Source organism: Sycon ciliatum, chromosome 4, assembly GCF_964019385.1.
Source record: "Sycon ciliatum chromosome 4, ocSycCili1.1, whole genome shotgun sequence".
NCBI lineage: Eukaryota > Metazoa > Porifera > Calcarea > Leucosolenida > Sycettidae > Sycon > Sycon ciliatum.
The window spans coordinates 17,317,017-17,336,275 of NC_088646.1; the positions used below are offsets into that span (position 1 = coordinate 17,317,017).

At 49.6% G+C, this 19,259-nt stretch overlaps 1 protein-coding gene and 1 long non-coding RNA gene across 2 annotated transcripts; one reads left to right on the plus strand and one right to left on the minus strand.

The window, feature by feature from the left end:
• Positions 1-1,636: 1,636 nt before the first annotated feature.
• LOC135813433 (uncharacterized) lies at positions 1,637-5,926 on the plus strand. The gene has a single exon (XM_065326530.1). It carries the CDS (start codon positions 1,637-1,639, stop codon positions 5,924-5,926), a length of 4,290 nt encoding a protein of 1,429 aa, XP_065182602.1.
• Positions 5,927-9,123: 3,197 nt separating this feature from the next.
• Positions 9,124-17,635, minus strand: LOC135813639 (uncharacterized). Its single transcript, XR_010553062.1, has 4 exons — positions 17,476-17,635; positions 17,010-17,245; positions 11,547-11,624; positions 9,124-9,473 (listed from the first exon to the last, which is right to left on the minus strand). It is a non-coding gene; the product is annotated as an uncharacterized LOC135813639 (long non-coding RNA).
• Between the last annotated feature and the right edge of the window lie 1,624 nt (positions 17,636-19,259).

The window sequence follows — 19,259 nt, forward strand, 5'->3', positions numbered from 1 at the left end:
AGCCGCTTTGGTAATTCCACTACTAAACAAAACTAATGGTACAGTATCACGGTAGTGGTGAACCCTCGACTCGAGGCTTCCCTGAGCTGGCCCTCCCTCCCTTGGCCTTGGGCAGGAAAGTCATGGCAACCCGTATTTGCTACATGACCACTGGCAGACATAACATTTTCTAAAGTGCACAATAATCAGTCTACACTCATAGTCCTACATCGCTTATCCGAGCAGTCCGAGACCGGGCACTGCCCCTAACTTTCAAAATAAATGTCCTTTAAAACTCTGAATCACATACATGTACATGTACGTTTCAATGGGGAAGGGCCAGAGACCTGGCATATGACTTGGCTATTTCCACTCAAATTCACACACAGGGTGCCAGGTAGACTGAGGTGCCAGGTAACTAACTTGGAGGTCCCAATACGAGAGATATGAGTGTGCATGTAGTTCGACTCGCAAATGGAAATTCCACTACATGCAGTCCGCCAATCATTGCACTTGAAAGTATGCATGAATCGCCAGCATAGCAATGTTCACTACAGAGTACAGTCGTGGCCAAAGAAATCCGACCCGAACGTCAAAACCAGCGCCGCGTTTCCATTTCAATGATTCCATATTATATTACCATGCGCAGTCCAAAAAATTCATCCGACAAATGCAGGAGCTGCATGAGGAATGGCGCTGCTTTCGGCTCACTGGTCGGATTTCTTTGTCCACAGCTGTAGTACTTACTGGCTGGTCGGACCCTACTGAGTACATGAGTGCTGTACAGTGCAGTACATGTACATTGCTCTCTCATATCTCAGTGCAGTGACACATGACCAACTTTATATTCAATAATTGTGCAACGGTTCCCCCTGCTTCCATAGATCACATGGTCAGTAGTGAATTGCAGATAAATGAAGCCATAGAATTATGCATTGCTCCAATGAAATCTGATTTGGTGAGTCTGTGTCTCGCCGAGTACTGTGCAACCCGGACCTGCGAACACGGGGCTGCTTGCATGTACTGGCGTCAGGTGCTAACGTGATCACCGAATCAAATTCCATCGAGCACAGGTGCGTGTGTGTAGATGAACTGTAACGTTGCATGAAGGGGGGGGGGGGATCTGTACTGTACTGTGCATGAATGGGGGGGGGGGGGGAGCTTACACAGCTCGTTATGGGCTCTTCCAATGTTCCCCAACCCGCGCACACAGAGTGTGATCGAATCCATGTGTTCAATGCATTCTAGGTTGCTAACATAACAAACCAGACCAGACACGGTATGGACTCATGATTGTATGTAGGTGTGAACAAGTTAGTTTCTGGCAATGTTGTGGTGTTTGGTTTCCGCCCACATTGTCGATCTGCATGTTTGCACTAGCGTGCAGCTGAACCAACGTGCCTTGCAATGCTTTGCTAATGCTAGGCTTTTCTTTCACTGTATCTTTTTGGTCACATATAATACCGTACACTTTTCTTACTCAACAGAATCTTAGAACGAAGAAGGAACGGTCGGTTGTTGTCTTTGGCGGTGTGTCGGATCATAGTGCATGCTACTAGGCGCCATTCGGTTACAGCACTTTTTGGTGCCGAAACCCGGGACTCAGGAGTTTGTGTTGTAACTCGGAATAGTCGGGCGAATTGGGTAGCAGTGCGAGATGGCCAAAGTCGAATGCTTCTTGAGACCGTTCCGCGGGGGTCGGGACGACCTGAGCGAATTCTGGGCGAAGTTCTCAGTTGTCGCGGACTTGCAGAAGTGGGACTCGGACGAAAAGAAGATGGCGAATCTACCGCTCTATCTCGAGGGTGAGGCGTTCACCGTGTGGAACGAGATGGCGGCAGCGGATAAGAAGAAGCCGGCCGATGTGAAAGCGAAGCTGACCGCCGCTTTTGGGATGGCACCGGATCAAGCATACTCGATGTTTACGTCCAGGATCTTGCGAGGAGACGAGTCGGTGGACAACTTCGCAGCGGACTTGAAGAGGCTTCTCACCTTGTCTGGTGAGCAGGTTCATGCTGATGGGAAGAATAAAATAGTGATCGGGCAGTTTCTCTCCGGGCTCCCCTCTCAGTTTGCGAAGGAGCTCCGTATGAGTGGAAAAACGGACACCATCGACGATTGCGTGGAGTACGTCAGGCGGCTTAGAAGCGTGGAGCGATCGATGAAGCCCGGTGTGGCAGCAGTGAGCTACGGTGCTCTAGACGATCGGGCTCCATCAGGCTCTTCCAGGATGACCGCTGCAGCAGGTGCAGGTCGCGACTCCGCAAGACGTGTCCTGTGTTACAAGTGTGGTCAAGTTGGCCACTTCAAGCGGAACTGCCCTGCGAGCACGAGTAGTGGTACCGGTAGCCACAAGCAAGCCAAACACAGTCAGCTGACGTGTTTATTCTGCGACGAGGCTGGGCATATGATGAGAGATTGTTCGGAGTTCAAGGCCTTCAAGCAGAAGAAGCAGCGGGGTGGGAGTGCAGCCGCTGCTCCTGTGCACTCTGGTGATCATGGTGACTCCAAGGTGTTATGCCTGAGCAGTGGAGGTGACAGTCTGCCACGGATCTTTGTGGACATCAAACGGTCCGGCGGTCCAAGCAAGCGTGTAGTAGCTGCTGTGGACACCTGTGCATCCCGCTCCCTTGTAGCTAGCGCCCTGGCAACCGACCTAGCTTTGGATATCAGGCCTACGTCATCGACAATTAATGCGATCGATGGCAGTCCGGTGGATGTCCGTGGCGTCGTGGAGTGTACAATCTCACGGCTGGATAGTGCTGTGGTTCGCCTACGTGAGACCGAGACTGACATGCTGGTGGTGGACGACCTGTCTGTCGTGGAGGCTGATGTGCTGATTGGAGTTAACAGCATCGCGACTCTGGGTGGTGTGCATATGCAGTATGACGCAGGAGAACTGGTGGGGGTTGTATTCGGGACCGTCAATGCTGCATGCCCATTGGTGCTGGCGTCGAGCACCCCAGATGAGCATCCATCACGCCCCGAGTCGGAAGCACGAGCCGTCGCTGAAGACTTTCACCACGCGGACGTGGAGAAGCTCAGCAATGGCGATGTTGTGCTGCGGGCATCAGATATGATCCTCCGGTGGAGTACGGCTGACAAGGCGTGGGAGGTGCAGTGGCAATGGGCGGACAAGACGGAGCCGACTACGTGCATCGGGTCAGGCCTTGGAGAGTACCCACGATCCAAGCTCTCCAAGGAGCAGGAACAGCTATTTGGAGATGAGGTTGAAAAATGGCTCGGCAACGGCTGGCTAGTGAAGCATGACGTCGAGAAGCATGGTGAGCCGAGATGTGTGCTGCCTCTGCTCGCTGCTACGCAGGAGCATAAGGCATCAACGCCAGTTCGGCCCTGCCTCGACTACCGGCTCCTCAACCAGAAGCTGACGTCGCACCCTGGTACCGACGCTCCGGCATGTGGCGAGACGCTACGGAGGTGGCGCCAAGCGGGCGTTCCGCAAGCGTATCAGCTGCTGGATATCAGCAAAGCGTACCTACAAGTACGCATTCATCCCGATTTGTGGCGTTATCAGTGCGTGGTGTGGCGTGGCGAAGTGTACGTCCTGGAGCGGATGGGCTTCGGGCTGTCCGTGGCTCCAAAGGCAATGGACTTGATCGTGAAGTGGGCCACGCGTGATCTCGCTGGCGTAGACAACTACGTGGATGATCTCTACGTCCCAGAGCAGCTCGTCGACCGCACCAAGTCGCGGCTCCTGGAGTATGGCCTGCCAACCAAACCGGCTGAGCCAGCCGTGAGTGCGCGTGTGCTAGGTCTGCAACTTCAGGCTGATGACGAGGGGAGTGTGTCGTGGACGCGTCGCGAAGGTGTGTCTCTACAGCTACCCGACAAACCAACGAAGCGCGAACTGTTTAGTTGGTGTGGCAGAGTGATTGGGCACTACCCTGTGTGTGCCTGGCTGCGCCCATCGTGTTCGTATGTCAAGCGCCTTGCCTGCACGTCAGAGGTGGCATGGGATCAGGCTGTACCGGATGCTGTCTTGAAGTGTTGCCGCGACATTGTTCACCGCCTGTGCAATGATGATCCCGTTAGCGGAGTGTGGTACGCTGACCCAACGATGGGTACGTGGCGAGCGTATTGTGACGCATCCAACCTGGCAATTGCCACGGTGCTCACGCAGGATGGCAAGGTTGTCGAGGATGGTTCATGGTTGCGAGACAAAGCAGACAAGCGTCATATCAATGTGGCGGAGCTCGAGTCGTCTCTGAAGGCGCTGGATCTGGCCATCCGGTGGGACGTCAAGAACCTGACCATCGTGACCGACTCGAAGACGGTTGCTGGTTGGTTGCGCTCGGTCTCGCAGAATACTCATCGCGTGAAGGTCGGGGGTCTCCACGAGTCTCTCGTCCGTCTCCGCCTGCAGGTGTTTCAGGACACTGTGGCTGCTGCTGGCATGACGGTGTCCGTGGAGTGGGTCCCCTCGGAGTCGAACGTTGCAGATCGGCTCACCCGCGTGCCGACCTCATGGCCTCCCTGTCGGGAGGAAGCAGGTGAAATCGCAGCAGCGCTACCAGCAAGCTCTATGAAGGGGCCAACGTCGATGCGGTCTATCCGCGGGTGCCAAGCGGTAGATGCGGATGTGCAGCTGACAGTGACACAGCTACAGGATGGAAAGCAAGTGACGAGCCAGCTGTACAAGAAATCAAAGGGTCAGCTGCGTGTTATTGATGGCGTCCTGTACCTCAGTCGTGTGGACCCCGTCGATGGTGATGTGATCGTACCGGTCCTGCCTACTGCACTGCAGAGTGAAGCCGTCGGTGCTGCTCACCGCAACACCGGACATGGTAACTGGGAGACCATGTGGGGCAGTCTTCGGAAGTGCTGTCATTTCCCACAGATGGCGCAACGCTGCCAGGAAGTCGTCCGAGACTGCGGGACGTGCCGTGCAGCGAACCCGTCGCGAGGAGAGCCCAACCCTCCAGCCGCGAGAAGCGACCTACCAACCAGGCCGTGGGAAGTCATCCAGATTGATACGTTAGAGCTGGGACCCAGCCGCAGTAGTTCCTACCATTGTGTCCTCGTGTGTGTGGACATGTTCACACGGTGGGTGGAAGTCGTACCCCTAGCCCGCCATGATGGTGTCAGTGTCGCGGAGGCGCTTGTTGGTATTTGCACCCGGTTTGGCCCACCAAGCGTAATTCGATGTGACAACGGCACGGAGTTTGTTAACTGTGTGGTGTCGTCTCTGCTATCGATATTCGGCGTACATGTGAGGCATGGAGCTGTGCGCCACCCTCAGAGCCAAGGGGGAGCCGAGCGCTTCAATCGCACGCTGCTGGGTCTTATCCGCAAAGTGGTCGAGTACAGCAGCGATTGGCAGACAGAGCTGAGCATGCTGCTCTACTACTACAGGGTGCGGCCGCACAGTGCTACTGGGATTTCGCCATGCGCCGCAATGATGGGATGGGAACCACGCAACCTCCTGGTCGAGCGCGAGGAAGAAGACCTCAGTTTGTCAAGCTGGGTTGAAAGCTTGGCAGAGAAGACGGCACGTGTGCGAGACCTCGTAAACGAAGAGCTCTCCCGGAACGACACAGAGAGCGTGATCGAAGGAGCAGAGTACAGCGTAGGGGATGCGGTGCTGTTACGTCGGCCTTCCCGGAGCCGCAAATGCCTGGCACCGTACGAGCCTGGGTGGCGCATCGTTCGCGTTGTGTCGCCGTCGACAGTTGTCATCACCCGGGCTGCTGATCCACACTCAGCGGAGAAGATTGTCAACGTGGAGATCATCAAGAGGGATGTCGCCCGTGACTTGGCCCAACCAACAGCGCCGATGGACGACAGTGCAGCGGCAACAGATGGTGGTTATCTGTACCAGCCAGCATCAGTGCTGCCAGGCCCTGAGCCCAACATTGGGGATGGCGGCATTCGCATGTCCCTGCGAGACAGATCTGCCATTAGGCCACCGCAGCGCTATGGCTCCTGAAACTGTACGTGTGCCGTGTTATCAGTCTAGCTTGGCGCGTGCTTAGTTAGGAGCAAGCTAGCAAATGCAAGACCCATTACGCATTTTGCTGTCCTCTTGTTTAGCTGTTGGTGGAGTGTTGTTCTTTTCTTTGGAGAACCTTAGTTCTACGTTTTAGTGCAAGTTCCCTGTTTTGTTGTGTTACCAGGGGGGAATGTGTGATCGAATCCATGTGTTCAATGCATTCTAGGTTGCTAACATAACAAACCAGACCAGACACGGTATGGACTCATGATTGTATGTAGGTGTGAACAAGTTAGTTTCTGGCAATGTTGTGGTGTTTGGTTTCCGCCCACATTGTCGATCTGCATGTTTGCACTAGCGTGCAGCTGAACCAACGTGCCTTGCAATGCTTTGCTAATGCTAGGCTTTTCTTTCACTGTATCTTTTTGGTCACATATAATACCGTACACTTTTCTTACTCAACAGAATCTTAGAACGAAGAAGGAACGGTCGGTTGTTGTCTTTGGCGGTGTGTCGGATCATAGTGCATGCTACTAGGCGCCATTCGGTTACAAGAGCAACAGTGTCTAATGTCATATGGATGGAGACCGGAGGAAGAAGCCGAACACTTCGAAAACTCTACCGGAGAAGAAATCTAAAATTCTAGCCATCCCAAACCCCGACCAATCCTAGCCATCCCAAACCCCGACCAATTCTAGCCATCCAAAACCCCGACCAATTCTAGCCATCCATAACCCTGACCAATTCTAGCCATCCCCAAACCCCGACCAATTCTAGCCATCCCCAAACCCGACCAATTCTAGCCAGTCCAAACCCCGCCAATTCTAGCCAGCCCAAAACCCCGGCCAATTCTAGCCAGCCCCAAACCCCGACCAATTCTAGCCATCCCAAACCTCGACCAATTCCAGAAGGGAATTCTAGCCATCCCAAACCCCGACCAATTCTAGCCATCCCAAACCCCCGACCAATTCTAGCCAGTCCAAACCCCGACCAATTCTAGCCAGTCCAAACCCCGGCCAATTCTAGCCAGCCCAAAACCCCGGCCAATTCTAGCCAGCCCAAAACCCCGACCAATTCTAGCCATCCCAAACCCCGACCAATTCCAGAAGGGAATTCTAGCCATCCCAAACCCCGACCAATTGTAGCCATCCAAAACCCCGACCAATTCTAGCCAGCCCAAACCTCGACCAATCCTAGCCACCTCAGTCAAACCCCGCAATTCTAGCCAGCCCAAAACCCCAACCAATTCTAGCCAGTCCAAAACCCGACCAATTCTACCTTTCCCCAAACAGGGGAAAAGGACACCGACAACATAGGTGGAGGTACCCAGCGGCGAACGCCGTACACAGCGCATCGACAACAGAACTAATGCCTATGAAAAAGTGGAGGACAAAACGAGAATACAGACCGGAGAAGAAGACCGGAACTGAAAAGACCACAGAAAATATTCGTGCACAACAGACAGGCGGGAACAGAATAAATTTAAACATACAGGTATGAGACCGTTGGATATAGTACTACAGGTGGAATCCTGATAATTCGAATATGGCTTAATTCGAACATACCGCCTAATTAGAAGTTTTTCCAGGACCGATTTCTGTCAATACGATTCCCACATAAATTTTTCTGATAATTCGAACCTCAAACCGGACATGTCCGGTTAATTAGAAGTCCCACGGATTCCCCTTACATAGAAAATGTGTGGGATTTGTGCTGATAATTCGAAGTTAGCCAAGTGTAATTCGAAGTTCACTGTACACTGTACACTGTACTGGTCAGTTCAGTTTGCATGAGCAGGCCGTGCCGGTCAGTTCAGTATCCGTGAAATCTGTGTCTAAGGTCCATAGCGCGACTCTGCTTGACCATGAGAGCATTTTGACATACATATCGTGTTGTGGGTTCATGTTTGGATAATTAGAATGTCCGGATAATTAGAAGTTTTTTCCTGGCATTTGGAGGTTCGAATTATCAGGATTCCACCTGAAATAAAATTTAATAAGTACTTCATCTCATGGCAATGGTGAGGCATCCAGGCTCAACTGACGTCACCCGTGAACAGCGATGACCTCTGCAGCAGTACTGGGCACTTAATCCATGATCCAGTCATCCGGCAGCAAACACATGGGCCAAAGAACACAAAGAAACACGGACTGACAGCAAACACATGGGCCAAAGAACACAAAGAAACACGGACTGATGGGCACATCACAGGCATAGCACGAGCCATAAATCACAAAAAAAGAAGAACCGCAATGCAAGAAGGAATGGTATACCAGCAACGTGAAGCACATCTCGGCGGCAGGTCGGTGGAACACTCTTCCTCCAAACTGTCGTCAGGCACAATCTGCTGGTACTTTTGCTCACCTCACAAAGATTCATCTAGGGTTCCCTGTAACAAGGCCATGCCTGTTGGGACTCCCCTAGTCAAATAATAAATACTACTACTACTACATCTAGGGAACCAGGATTAATCAATTAGTGTGAGGACAATAGATACCTCACAAACGAACCGGTCACCAATACGGCAAAACAAATTGATATAGAAAAAACGACAAGGCGCTTCCCTGAACAACCACAGGGATCGAACCTGAATAAGACGGGAAAATGCAAAAAAACACCAATTCGGTTTGCGTGTATCGTTGGACGACCAGAAAAAAAAGTAGTTCGGCATTACAATCCTTTTTTTGTATTTGGAAGAACATTGCAATTTCAAATTTGGACTTCACGGAGATCTTCAAAGTTTAAGGAAATTAGAGGCCACATGCCACGTACTGCTCTTTTCTCTCCGAAACTCAACACTTGCAAGCCAGATATGAAAGAAAGAAAAATCATCAGTCACACCACCGGGACTCGAACCAGGGACCTTGCTATTCGCGAGCAATGCTCTAACCAACTGAGCTACAGTATGACTCTTATCCACAATGATGGTAAATCTATCCTTCTTCGATCAATTCACATCTGGCTTGCATCATATTGATCGAAGAAGGATAGATTTACCATCATTGTGGATAAGAGTCATACTGTAGCTCAGTTGGTTAGAGCATTGCTCGCGAATAGCAAGGTCCCTGGTTCGAGTCCCGGTGGTGTGACTGATGATTTTTTCTTTCTTTCATATCTGGCTTGCAAGTGTTGAGTTTCGGAGAGAAAAGAGCAGTATGTCGTGGCATGTGGCCTCTAATTTCCTTAAACTTGGAAGAACAAAATTCATTAAAAAACTATGCATACATATTGAACCACAGCACCATAAGAGACAGTTGCGTAATAGCATGCGTAATTCAGGATCGACTGTCGTACCTGCAGGTAGAGTGTACACAGTTCTTTCTGGCAATGAACATGGCTAATGTCAGGGTGCTGCTGCTGATGACTTAGCACCATGTGTGGCAAACACGACATCATGCGCAAGATCTGTGTGTATGCCTTTGAGTGGGCGCATTAACGTATGTGCAAGAGGTCCGTACAAGAGGTCTCTGACCTTGCCAACAAAGCCATAGTAACAGAATAATCATTTCGGTGCTGGTGGTACTGTGTTACCACGTATGTGAAACTGCACAACAACAAAACATGGAAACGTGTACAGGACAAGATGCAGTTAGCAGAACAAAAAGAGGAAATCATGGTTCCCGTTATATTCAGTTACAGATGTCCGCATCCGTAGGAACGTCCCCACCCTCAAGGATCAAAGACGCAGATGCAGCAGCAGGTAGCAAAAGACTAAAAGTCTTCCTACAAACGCCAACGACACAAGCGCAATGCATTTGTGCTGCGGCACATAATAAGTCACCCACTCCACCCAAGCTCGACGAAAATGAGTTTGTGATGCTCATGTTGATGGTAACCTCCGGCATGAAATTCTCTTTCGATACATTATGTACAAGCACGTGGATGGAGTTGCTATGGGCTCCCCGTTGGGTCATGTACTTGCTAACGTATGTTGGTTTCTGCGAATCCTCCATCGATCCTTCACTTCGGCCAACAATGTATTGTCGTTTCGTTGATGATATTTACTGTCATAACGATGATGAGGACACCTGCAACAGGTTCTTGAACATTCTCAACGGCCTGCACCCTGCGCTGAAGTTCACACCAGAAGGAGAGTGGAGCAGTTCATTATCTTTCTCGGACGTGAACATCTCTCAAAACGATGACACGTAAAGCATGGACTTGACCATTTACCGGAAACCGACTTTTACGCAGGTCTATACATTCCATGGTCCAGTTACACACCAGCGAAAAGTACACCTTTTAATTACGCTGTACGCACTACATAGTGCATACAGCGTAATAGTTACAGGCCGGGAAAAGAAGCTACAGTGAGCAGTAGGTATCTACTACTGATGATCTAGTGCTCATCAGCTGCGTGGGACAGTCTAAGTGTAAGAATATTGCCTCTTACGTGTATCTCGTTATCATGATTATCCGCCTCGTGCAGTCATTATTATTTCTCCACTTTGAAGCCGATCCCTGTCCAGGAAAGCAGTGCGGACTGTGGCGTCCGTCCTTCCTTTTCTAACTAACTAACCGCAACATACGATGGTCAAGTTAGCCGCTGTTACGCCGTGGCCGCTCCCGGTGGCAGAGTACAGCTACAGTCAGTGAGTGCAGCGTGCATGCACCAGCATTCGACCGTAAAAGGAGCTCAATCTGACCGTGTGTCGTGCACCGTGTGGTGTGTGGGCCATGCACCATGGTATATACACCATGATATATGCACCGTGTGGGCCATGCACCGTGTGGGCCATGCACCATGGTATATGCACCGTGTGGGCCGCACACCATGGTATATGCACCGTGTGGGCCGCACACCATGGTATATCATGATTTAGTGTACACTGTGGTACAGGGTAGACTCTTTGCCAGACCATAGTTGTGCAACACCTGTACGAGTGACCACTCCCGTTGCTGTAGTTCGTGGGATGCTCAAACCTTTGCCTTCTTCTGTTTCTCTTCCTCAGTGAGAGAGTGTACTGAAGCACACGGCAAATCCTACATGTACAGTCGTGGCCAAAGAAATCCGACCCGAGGGTCAAACGTAGTGCCGCGTTTCCATTTCAATTACGTCATCCATGTTCCCAAGAACTGATCCGAGGGCCGCAGGGGCCGCATTAACCTTGGCGCTGCTTTCGGCACGTGGGTTGGATTTCTTTGGCCGCGGCTGTAGTTTGGTGCATCGTCTCATACATATACTGCTATGGCCATCGAAACCCGGTGAGAAGTCAAGCGGCCACGGGGCGCTGGCCTTGCAGCCGTGGGTACGCATATAGTACGAATCCATATTATGCCTGGCGTCAAGACTACATAACCTCGAGAGTATGCAACTCTGTGTATGTGGTCTGGTGCGGGGCGCTGACTGCATTACATACCCACGAACTATGGGTGCAACCCTGGAATGGGTTTTTGTACTGTGCGTGACGTAATGGAAATGCAAACGCGGCGCTACTTTTGACTCGGGGGGCAGATTTCTTTGGCCACAACTGTACGTTCATGTACCAGTCACGGTATAATTATTATGTATATTATGAACTTGCCCTCTACCCCTCCCCAGCACACACACACGCACGCACACACACATGCACACACACACACACACACATGCACACACACAGTCAGTGTCACGTACCAGTGCATAATCACATACTCGTAGCGCATGGAGGGTGTCGGCACGCCGACTCAGATTGGAGTGGTGAAAGTCGTTCGTCTGCAGCCAAATCAACACAACGGGAAGGAGAACACAAAAACCAATGGCGACTCGGAAACGGCTTGTCTGGATATCAGCGTCCACGACAACTAAGACAAAAAAAGTGCTGAGCCGTCTACTGTCACTTATGGCGCTTTCGAATTGTCACTCTTTGACTTTTTGAGGAGTTTCGTTTTTCTGAAGAGGTGGCTTATTGGCCTCTTCAGAAAAACGAAACTCCACAACCTCATCCGATGGGAAGGGTAGATTAGTTCTGAAGAGTTTGGAGTAGCTACGTGGAGATGGTCGATCTGATCGGACGTCATTGTAGAGGTTAGGATGCACGTTATTTCCGACGCGAAAGTTCAGCTCTCATTAGTTTGCTCGCGCGTTGTGAGAGGGAGGAGTTTGTTACTCCGCTTCCACGTACGTACGTTTGCCTTTCCACATCCGAATTTCGCATTAGGTTTTTTGGATTTTCATGTGTTTTTCTTGCGCACGGCCGGCGGGCATGTGCATGCCTCGATTGTGTGTGTGTGGGGGGGGGGGGGGGGGTGCACGTGTGTGTGTGTGTGGGGGGGGGGGGGTGTGCTTGGTAAAATTCTAGCCTGCTGATCGTTCTTCGGCGCCCGACAGTACTGTAAACGTGAACTATTGGACTTTTGCACCCATGGAAGTCCCCCCCCCCCCCCCCCCGACTCTACTTCCAACAAGAGTCCATAACGTATGCTGAGAAGCAAGAGTCCTTACCTCTGCTTGTGGGTTATGGACTCTTGCTTGTAACCATACTTTGTTCCCGTCGACTGCCGTTTGAAGCCTAGCGTTTCCATTTTGATTTTGTTTATTTGAAGTATGCCATGACCATGGCCATTTACAGATACTACTATGGAGAGGAATTTTCTTGTGGTTGCTGTTGCAGCCGTAGCTTTCGATGATCTGGACGATGAAGAACTTGTGGCCGTCATTGCTCTTGTCGGACACCAGGAGCAGTTGAATCGCAGGAAAAGGCGCCGAAATACAACTGGCCATGCTCGTGGTCTTCTTGATGTGACGGCCGGCTGAGTGCAAGACAGTTTAGGAAGTTATTTCGATTCAGACGACGGCATTTCACTCGTCTGCGGACTGCTCTCCAAATTCCGATCAGAATAAGAACATTCAACGGATGGGTATTTTGTGGCGAATTCACCTTGCTAGTTGTTCTGAGAAGACTGTGCTATCCCGGTAGTCTGACAGAGCTGCGAGAGTCTTCGGCATTTCCGAGCCGGAGTTGTCGCTGGTCACCAACAAGACAGTGGATTTCAATCATCAACGTTGGAGCCACTTGTTGCATCATTTGAACAGCCCCGGGCTGAGCCAAGAGAGGCTTGATACATTCTGCAATGCAGTTAATGTCGCTGGTGCTCCTTACCAGAATGTGTGGGGATTTCTTGATGGCACAATCAACAGAGTGTGTAGACCAGTTTGCGACCAAAGACTTATCTACAGTGGGCACAAGAGAGAGCACCGGCTGAAGTACCAGGCAATCATGACACCATGTGGTCTCATAGCCCATCTCTTTGGGCCAATGGAGGGCCGCAGGCATGGCATGGCCAAGCTACAAGAAAGTGGTCTTACTGACCAAATGTTACAGCACATGACGCAAGAACTTGAGGAAGGTCAGGCAGGCTATGTTGTGCTTGCTGATCAAGGGTATGCCCTACATCGTTTCATTCAAACTCCACACCGTGGCAACAACCTGCCATAGGGTCAAGCGAACTTAAACGTGATGAGCAGCCTTTGTGTTTCTGTCGAATGAGGCAGGGTGCAATCGCTATTCGCTTTCACGGCATTCAAGAAGAATCTGAAGGTGCTGCTATCCCCAGTGGGAAAATACTACCGCACAGGAGTGTTGCTGACCAACTGCCATGCCTGTTTGAGGCAAAACCAGGTTAGCAGCGGGACGTTTCGGATCAAGCCACCACACTTGGAAGATTACCTCCAGTGAACTGTCATGTCTGCAACTGGGTGTCAGCAAGTTCTTATGCTTGGACACTTGGAGTCCTCTGCATTACGATGTGCCAGCACTGGCTCATCTCAGTCTTGCTCGTCGCCATTGCACACACGCACAAAAGCCGAACCTACATGTAATCGCGCAAACTCTTTTTTGGTGCCGTCTTTCCTTTGCTCAGTGGAACTTATATGTACTTGCACTACGGCTTATCCACCTTGCAGGGCTTTCTCTCCTCTGCTTTCCCCAGTTTATTTATTTTTCTCATACCCTCAAGACAAGTTGTGCTGTCTAAATTATACATCCATATGCCTGAAGGTTTGTGGTTTCGAAAGGAGCTGATTGGAGTATGCATGTTTAGTTGCCAATCCTGTCCTTTTCTTCATTTGTTGATACTTTGGCGTGGCGGTAATCGCCATGCAAGTTATTCTCCATCATAACATTTGACCACATGATAATGTCCACAAAATTGACCAAATTATTCAGTTCAATGATACTTGGGTCAACTGCTGTGATGATGAACATATTACTGGCGGTATCAGTGAGACACAGAGAGGTATATAGAGACACACAGAGATACTGGGAGAGGGAGAGAGAGAGAGAGAGAGAGAGAGAGAGAGAGAGAGAGAGAGAGAGAGAGAGAGAGAGAGAGAGAGAGAGAGAGAGAGAGAGAGAGAGAGAGAGAGAGAGAGAGAGAGAGAGAGAGAGAAGAGAGAGAGAGAGAGAGAGAGAGAGAGAGAGAGAGAGAGAGAGAGAGAGCCTCGGACCACATAGAGCAAGTTAGAACTCATACGCAATCAATTTACAATACTGTCCTACCGAGATTGGCTACCACTGCTTTGGGAGTCTGGAGCTGCAACTCAAGTTCCCGAATACGCAGCTCTTGCTCTTCAACTTTAGCTCCTTGTCCTTCTGCTCCTGCTCCGCTTTACTCTTGCTCTTCAACCAATCTAGTAAGCCCTGTGCCACGTCACCCTTGCGCTTGCTGCGTTTGTTTGCTCTTCTTTTCGGACGATTGTCTTCCTCCTCCCATCCGACATGGATGAATACCCGGAGCTATCCATGGTAGCATCCGACTTCTTTCTCTTCGAGCTATCCCTGCCTATAAGGCTTGCCATCGCAGCATCTCGATGCCGTTTTCCGTTCCGTTGTCTGCCTTTGCTTTGGCCTTTTTTGCTGTTGTAACGCTTTGTGTCTTTAGCTGGGCTGCTAATTCTTCCTCTGTCCCACTCTTCCTCCTGTTCTTGCTGTCCTCCTTCATAAACTTCTTTATTTCGCGGATTGTCCTGTCTCTGCATGCCCGACCTGCTAAGCCCTTCATATCCACAGGGAACGACTTTCGCTTCAGAAACTCCGTCTCAAAGGGCCGTCCTTCCGCGTGCGAATATCTCAGGGTGTCCCATCGCGTGAAGGAACACCTCAAGTTCATGGCGGATTCTGAACCTGATGTTCACTTCGGCTCTGTCTGAGTCGGACGCTGAGGAAAGTGCAGTAGCAGCTTGAGTGGGGACGACAGACGGAGTATCCATGGCACAGCACAAATCGGTATCGCAACTAGCTAACAAACAGGAGAAAGAGGAAAGGAAAGAAGCTGCTCTTGAATTTACATCTACTGAGAAATGTAACCACAGTTCTCGATAAGCGTCGAAGAGAGAGGACTCTGATGAGAGCACACTGATGCAGTACCACCAAGATCAAGATCCAAGACTCAAGTCCATAAGTTTTAACCCCTGGGCCGCGTGAAGGACAGTCTTCGTCTCTTGTCTTCGACTGCCACTACTGGTCTACCAGTGTGGTCTACAGTCAACTTCGCTAATAACGACTGCGGATATAACGACAATTCGTGAATAACGACAGAATTTCCATGCCCAGAGCAAAGTCCCATCCAACTGTCATACATATGAGACTTCGGGTACAACGACACTTCGCGAATAAGGACACTTTTCTGATACCCCGCCGAGTGTCGTTATAAGCGAAGTTGACTGTATGTCCTAGCAGTGGCCTTGCGCTCGTAATATTATTTACGACTCGACTCGATTCCAAAATCTGAAAGATGAATCCTGTCAACCTACGATTTTAACAAAATACAAGCAGAAATACAGGCCCAATTTTGAAAAAACTCGCATTGGAAAAATCTGCGAGAGAGCTACATCTCAGGTCAAAATTTGGCGCGAAGTTTTACGCCAATCGATGACCCATTTGACGTGAAATTGCGCGTCACGTCGGAAATAACATGCATCTTAGCTAGGGCTCAAACGGTTAGTCCGATTAACCGGTTGCAGACCGGTTACGAAGAATTAACGGTTAACCGATAAAGATAACGGTTACGCAGTAACTTTGCATTCAATTTTTCAAGTATCGGGTCGTTGCAAAGTATGCACTTTCGCAGGCTGTCGCACGCGTACGCAATTTCTGGGCTGTCAACTCGGTCATATCTGGTCTCTTGCTGTGAGAGTATATGAATGAGCATGCAAGAGTTGTTGTTGTTGTTGTTTCTTTATTTTACTTCACCAGAATTACAGGCAGTAGAATGCCTTCTCACTAGACCAGGTCTAGTTCTCACAAATGATGAAGAATGTGAATGAACATGCTAAAGCTAATGAAAAACAAGAAATAGAAAAAGATGAGAAAATCTTGTGTTTTATATTTTATGACGGTATTTGTATGTGAGTGACAGTGATTAAATGACAAGGGAAAGAAAAGAAAAAGATAGAAAGAAAAGAGTAAGGAATAAACGAAGCAGATGTATGAAATAGAAATAGAGAAGTTGAGGTATTCGAGGAGAAAAGTCAGTTTGTCGATTAGAGACCAAACCAAAAGATCAAAATGCACATGTCTGATGAATGAGTCAAGACAGAGAAAGCGTGTCAAGAACATCTGGGCACAGCAGGGCTTTGAAACCCAGAATATCTTCATGGCAACGAATATTTGCCGGAAGCCTGTTCCAATACACGCTGCCCATGAATTGCATGGACGCTCGAGATGCTGGTCCACGAACGAATGGAATTTGGAGAAGACGTGAGATCTGGCCACGTGTAACACGGCGTGTGCTTTGCTCAAGACCAGGTTCAGCGATCAACAGAAAGAAAGGCGAATGTACATGTGTGCGTTGTACTGAATAGGGTACATTTTTTGAATGAGTATAGTCAAATATACGGTTAAAAAAGAGTCCGCAGGATTGCCGTGGCTTATAGGTTATAACCGCTAAACCGACCGTTAGCTTAGCAGTTAACCGTTAGGGGTAAAACCGTGACCGTTTGAGCCCTAATCTTAACCTCTCTATTATCGCCCTGACAATTCCACTGAAAAACTCTAAAATCATAGAAACCGTTCTATTGGGACACTTCATTTAATTTACTAATCTCTTTTAGAAATTTGTTCGAAAAGTTGATGACTTACTGGGTTACTTTCTGGCTTACTGGGTTAGCTTTGCGCCGCACCTCTCAGTGTTGCCGTCAGCACAGATGAGCCGCAGTTCACCTCCGCGCCGCTACATGTGGTCGGTGGCTTCAGTATCCGCGTGCAACCTGTGACATCCTAGAATATGCTGGACAGACAGCTCCGTACATGCAACGACGAACCGTACCAATACCGGCGTGGACGGTAGAGCCAGCTGTGTACGAGCGCCAAACCGCCCGTTCGACATCCGACGACACTTCATCACGGATGCAGCGAAGAAATTGTCGACAAAACAACATCATACATGTACAGCATAAATCCTACACAACAACAAAAGCAAAGGTATACAATCGTGATATATGTGGTGACTTCAAGTCCTCGTTTCGCGACCAACGTTTCAAGGGAGAAGCGTCAACATCGTATAAGTCCAAACGGAAGTCTGGACGCTAACAAAATAGAAAGGTTTCGTGAAAAGCTAGGACTTACCCACTGCTGTGACGAATGTTGTTGTTTGTTGTAGAGTCGATGAACCGCGAATGGCTTCCAGTTTTTCTCCTTGTGGAGGAATAGTTAGGGCTGTAGTCGAAAGAGAGGCGAGCTTTTGACAAAAGCAAGCTGGACACTGGGTCAACGGAAATGGTTATGCCAACGGTCTCATTTCCACGAATCAATGCTTCGCCTTGGCGCGGCACGAGCCTGAGCGTACCGCGCCGGTACCGGTAGGTAATGAAAGTGTCAGCTCACCACAACAGACGTGTGACTCTGCACGAGTACTAGTAGCTAGCGCTAGCGGTGCGAATGTGGCTGCTTGACACTCGCATGCACAACAAGGCATAGCCTCGGGCATAGACCACGCATCCAGACGTGAAATGCCTCACCGCACAGCCTCAGTATACTCACTGTAACTCAGTCCCCAAGTATAGTTGCCATGCTAACTGGCTCAGGTCAAGGGACAGCGGAAGCCTTCACAGCTAAGCTCCAGACCAGGGAGTGACCATGGTGACGAGTCGGGCTTTTACGACTCCCTGCTTGCATGCTCCAGACAGTAGGTGGCGCACTGGGACCAGCATGTTGTTGTCGTTGTGTTGACTGTTGTTTAAAAGTCTAAAACATTTTATGTAATGACCAGGGACCACCACCCGTACCGGTACCCCCCCCCCCTTCAAGTCCGGGGGGGGGGGGCTTTAGTTACGACCCTTGCTTGGCACTGCACTGACCAGTGCAGTGTGGGTGAGCCTGATCCTGTAAACGCTACTGAAGTAATTAGTTGGAGACTCCCTGCTGTTTTGTTATCGTATACTCTGTTGTCTTCTCCCCTTCTGACGAGTAGGTTGTGTACTTAGTAAAAAAATAAAATAAAATAAAAGACCATGCTATCAAGAGTGCATAAACATATTTTATGGACTCTTGTCTTTATGCTATCAAGAGTACATAAACCTTTGGTTTATGTACTCTTGATGCTATGGATACGAGCCTATCCGCATGCAGTCAAGTCAGTGAGCACCGTAACCTGGTAACTGACGATATGACACATATTCGCTGAGCCACCATCAAGCGAACACCGAGGTATATACTGTAAACGAAGATCTACTCCAAGGCAGAACAGGCAGCACTGAGACCTGGCTGGCTTTCAAAGAGTCATGACACAAGCTGGTGTTGAAGACCAGGCTGACTCCTACTTGTAGCAGTGAGCAACCAGAATCATGGTCAGATCAAAAATGCAATTCACTGATAGAGCCAGGAGACGACCTTCAAGTAAAAACTAATGAAGAAAGACTGAGAAAGTAACACACACTGCACTACATGTACAAGATTGCAACATAATAATACTCTAGCAATTCTATCCTCTCTGTTTGGTAAGTCAGCCGGTGAGAAAGAGTATGGATCTGACAGAAGGAAGCTGGCTGCAGTTTCTACCGGTACTGCAGTGAAATACGGCCAGGAGCAGGGAGTCGTAAAATACCGGTATTTTACGACTCCCTGGCCAGGAACATGCAGGGATGTTGCTGGCCAATCAATACCCACAAGCAAGAGTTCTTAACCCCCAACTCTTGCTACAAGACAAGTCGGTCTCTTACGACTCCCTGAGTCAGGACAACATAATTATGCGCCTGTGATTCACCCTATAGCCTAACTAACTATTATGATGCATGACACAGTTTTTCAAAAGAACTATGCAGAAAGGAAACGTGCAGATATACGCGAAGAACAACAAAGATAGCATTGCGGCACGAGTGTAGAAAGCAAGGACTCCAGCACGAGAACTAAGC

Bases quoted from the DNA above. Each gene is read 5' to 3' on its own strand.
- LOC135813433 (XM_065326530.1), top strand. From the start codon at position 1,637: ATGGCCAAAGTCGAATGCTTCTTGAGACCGTTCCGCGGGGGTCGGGAC.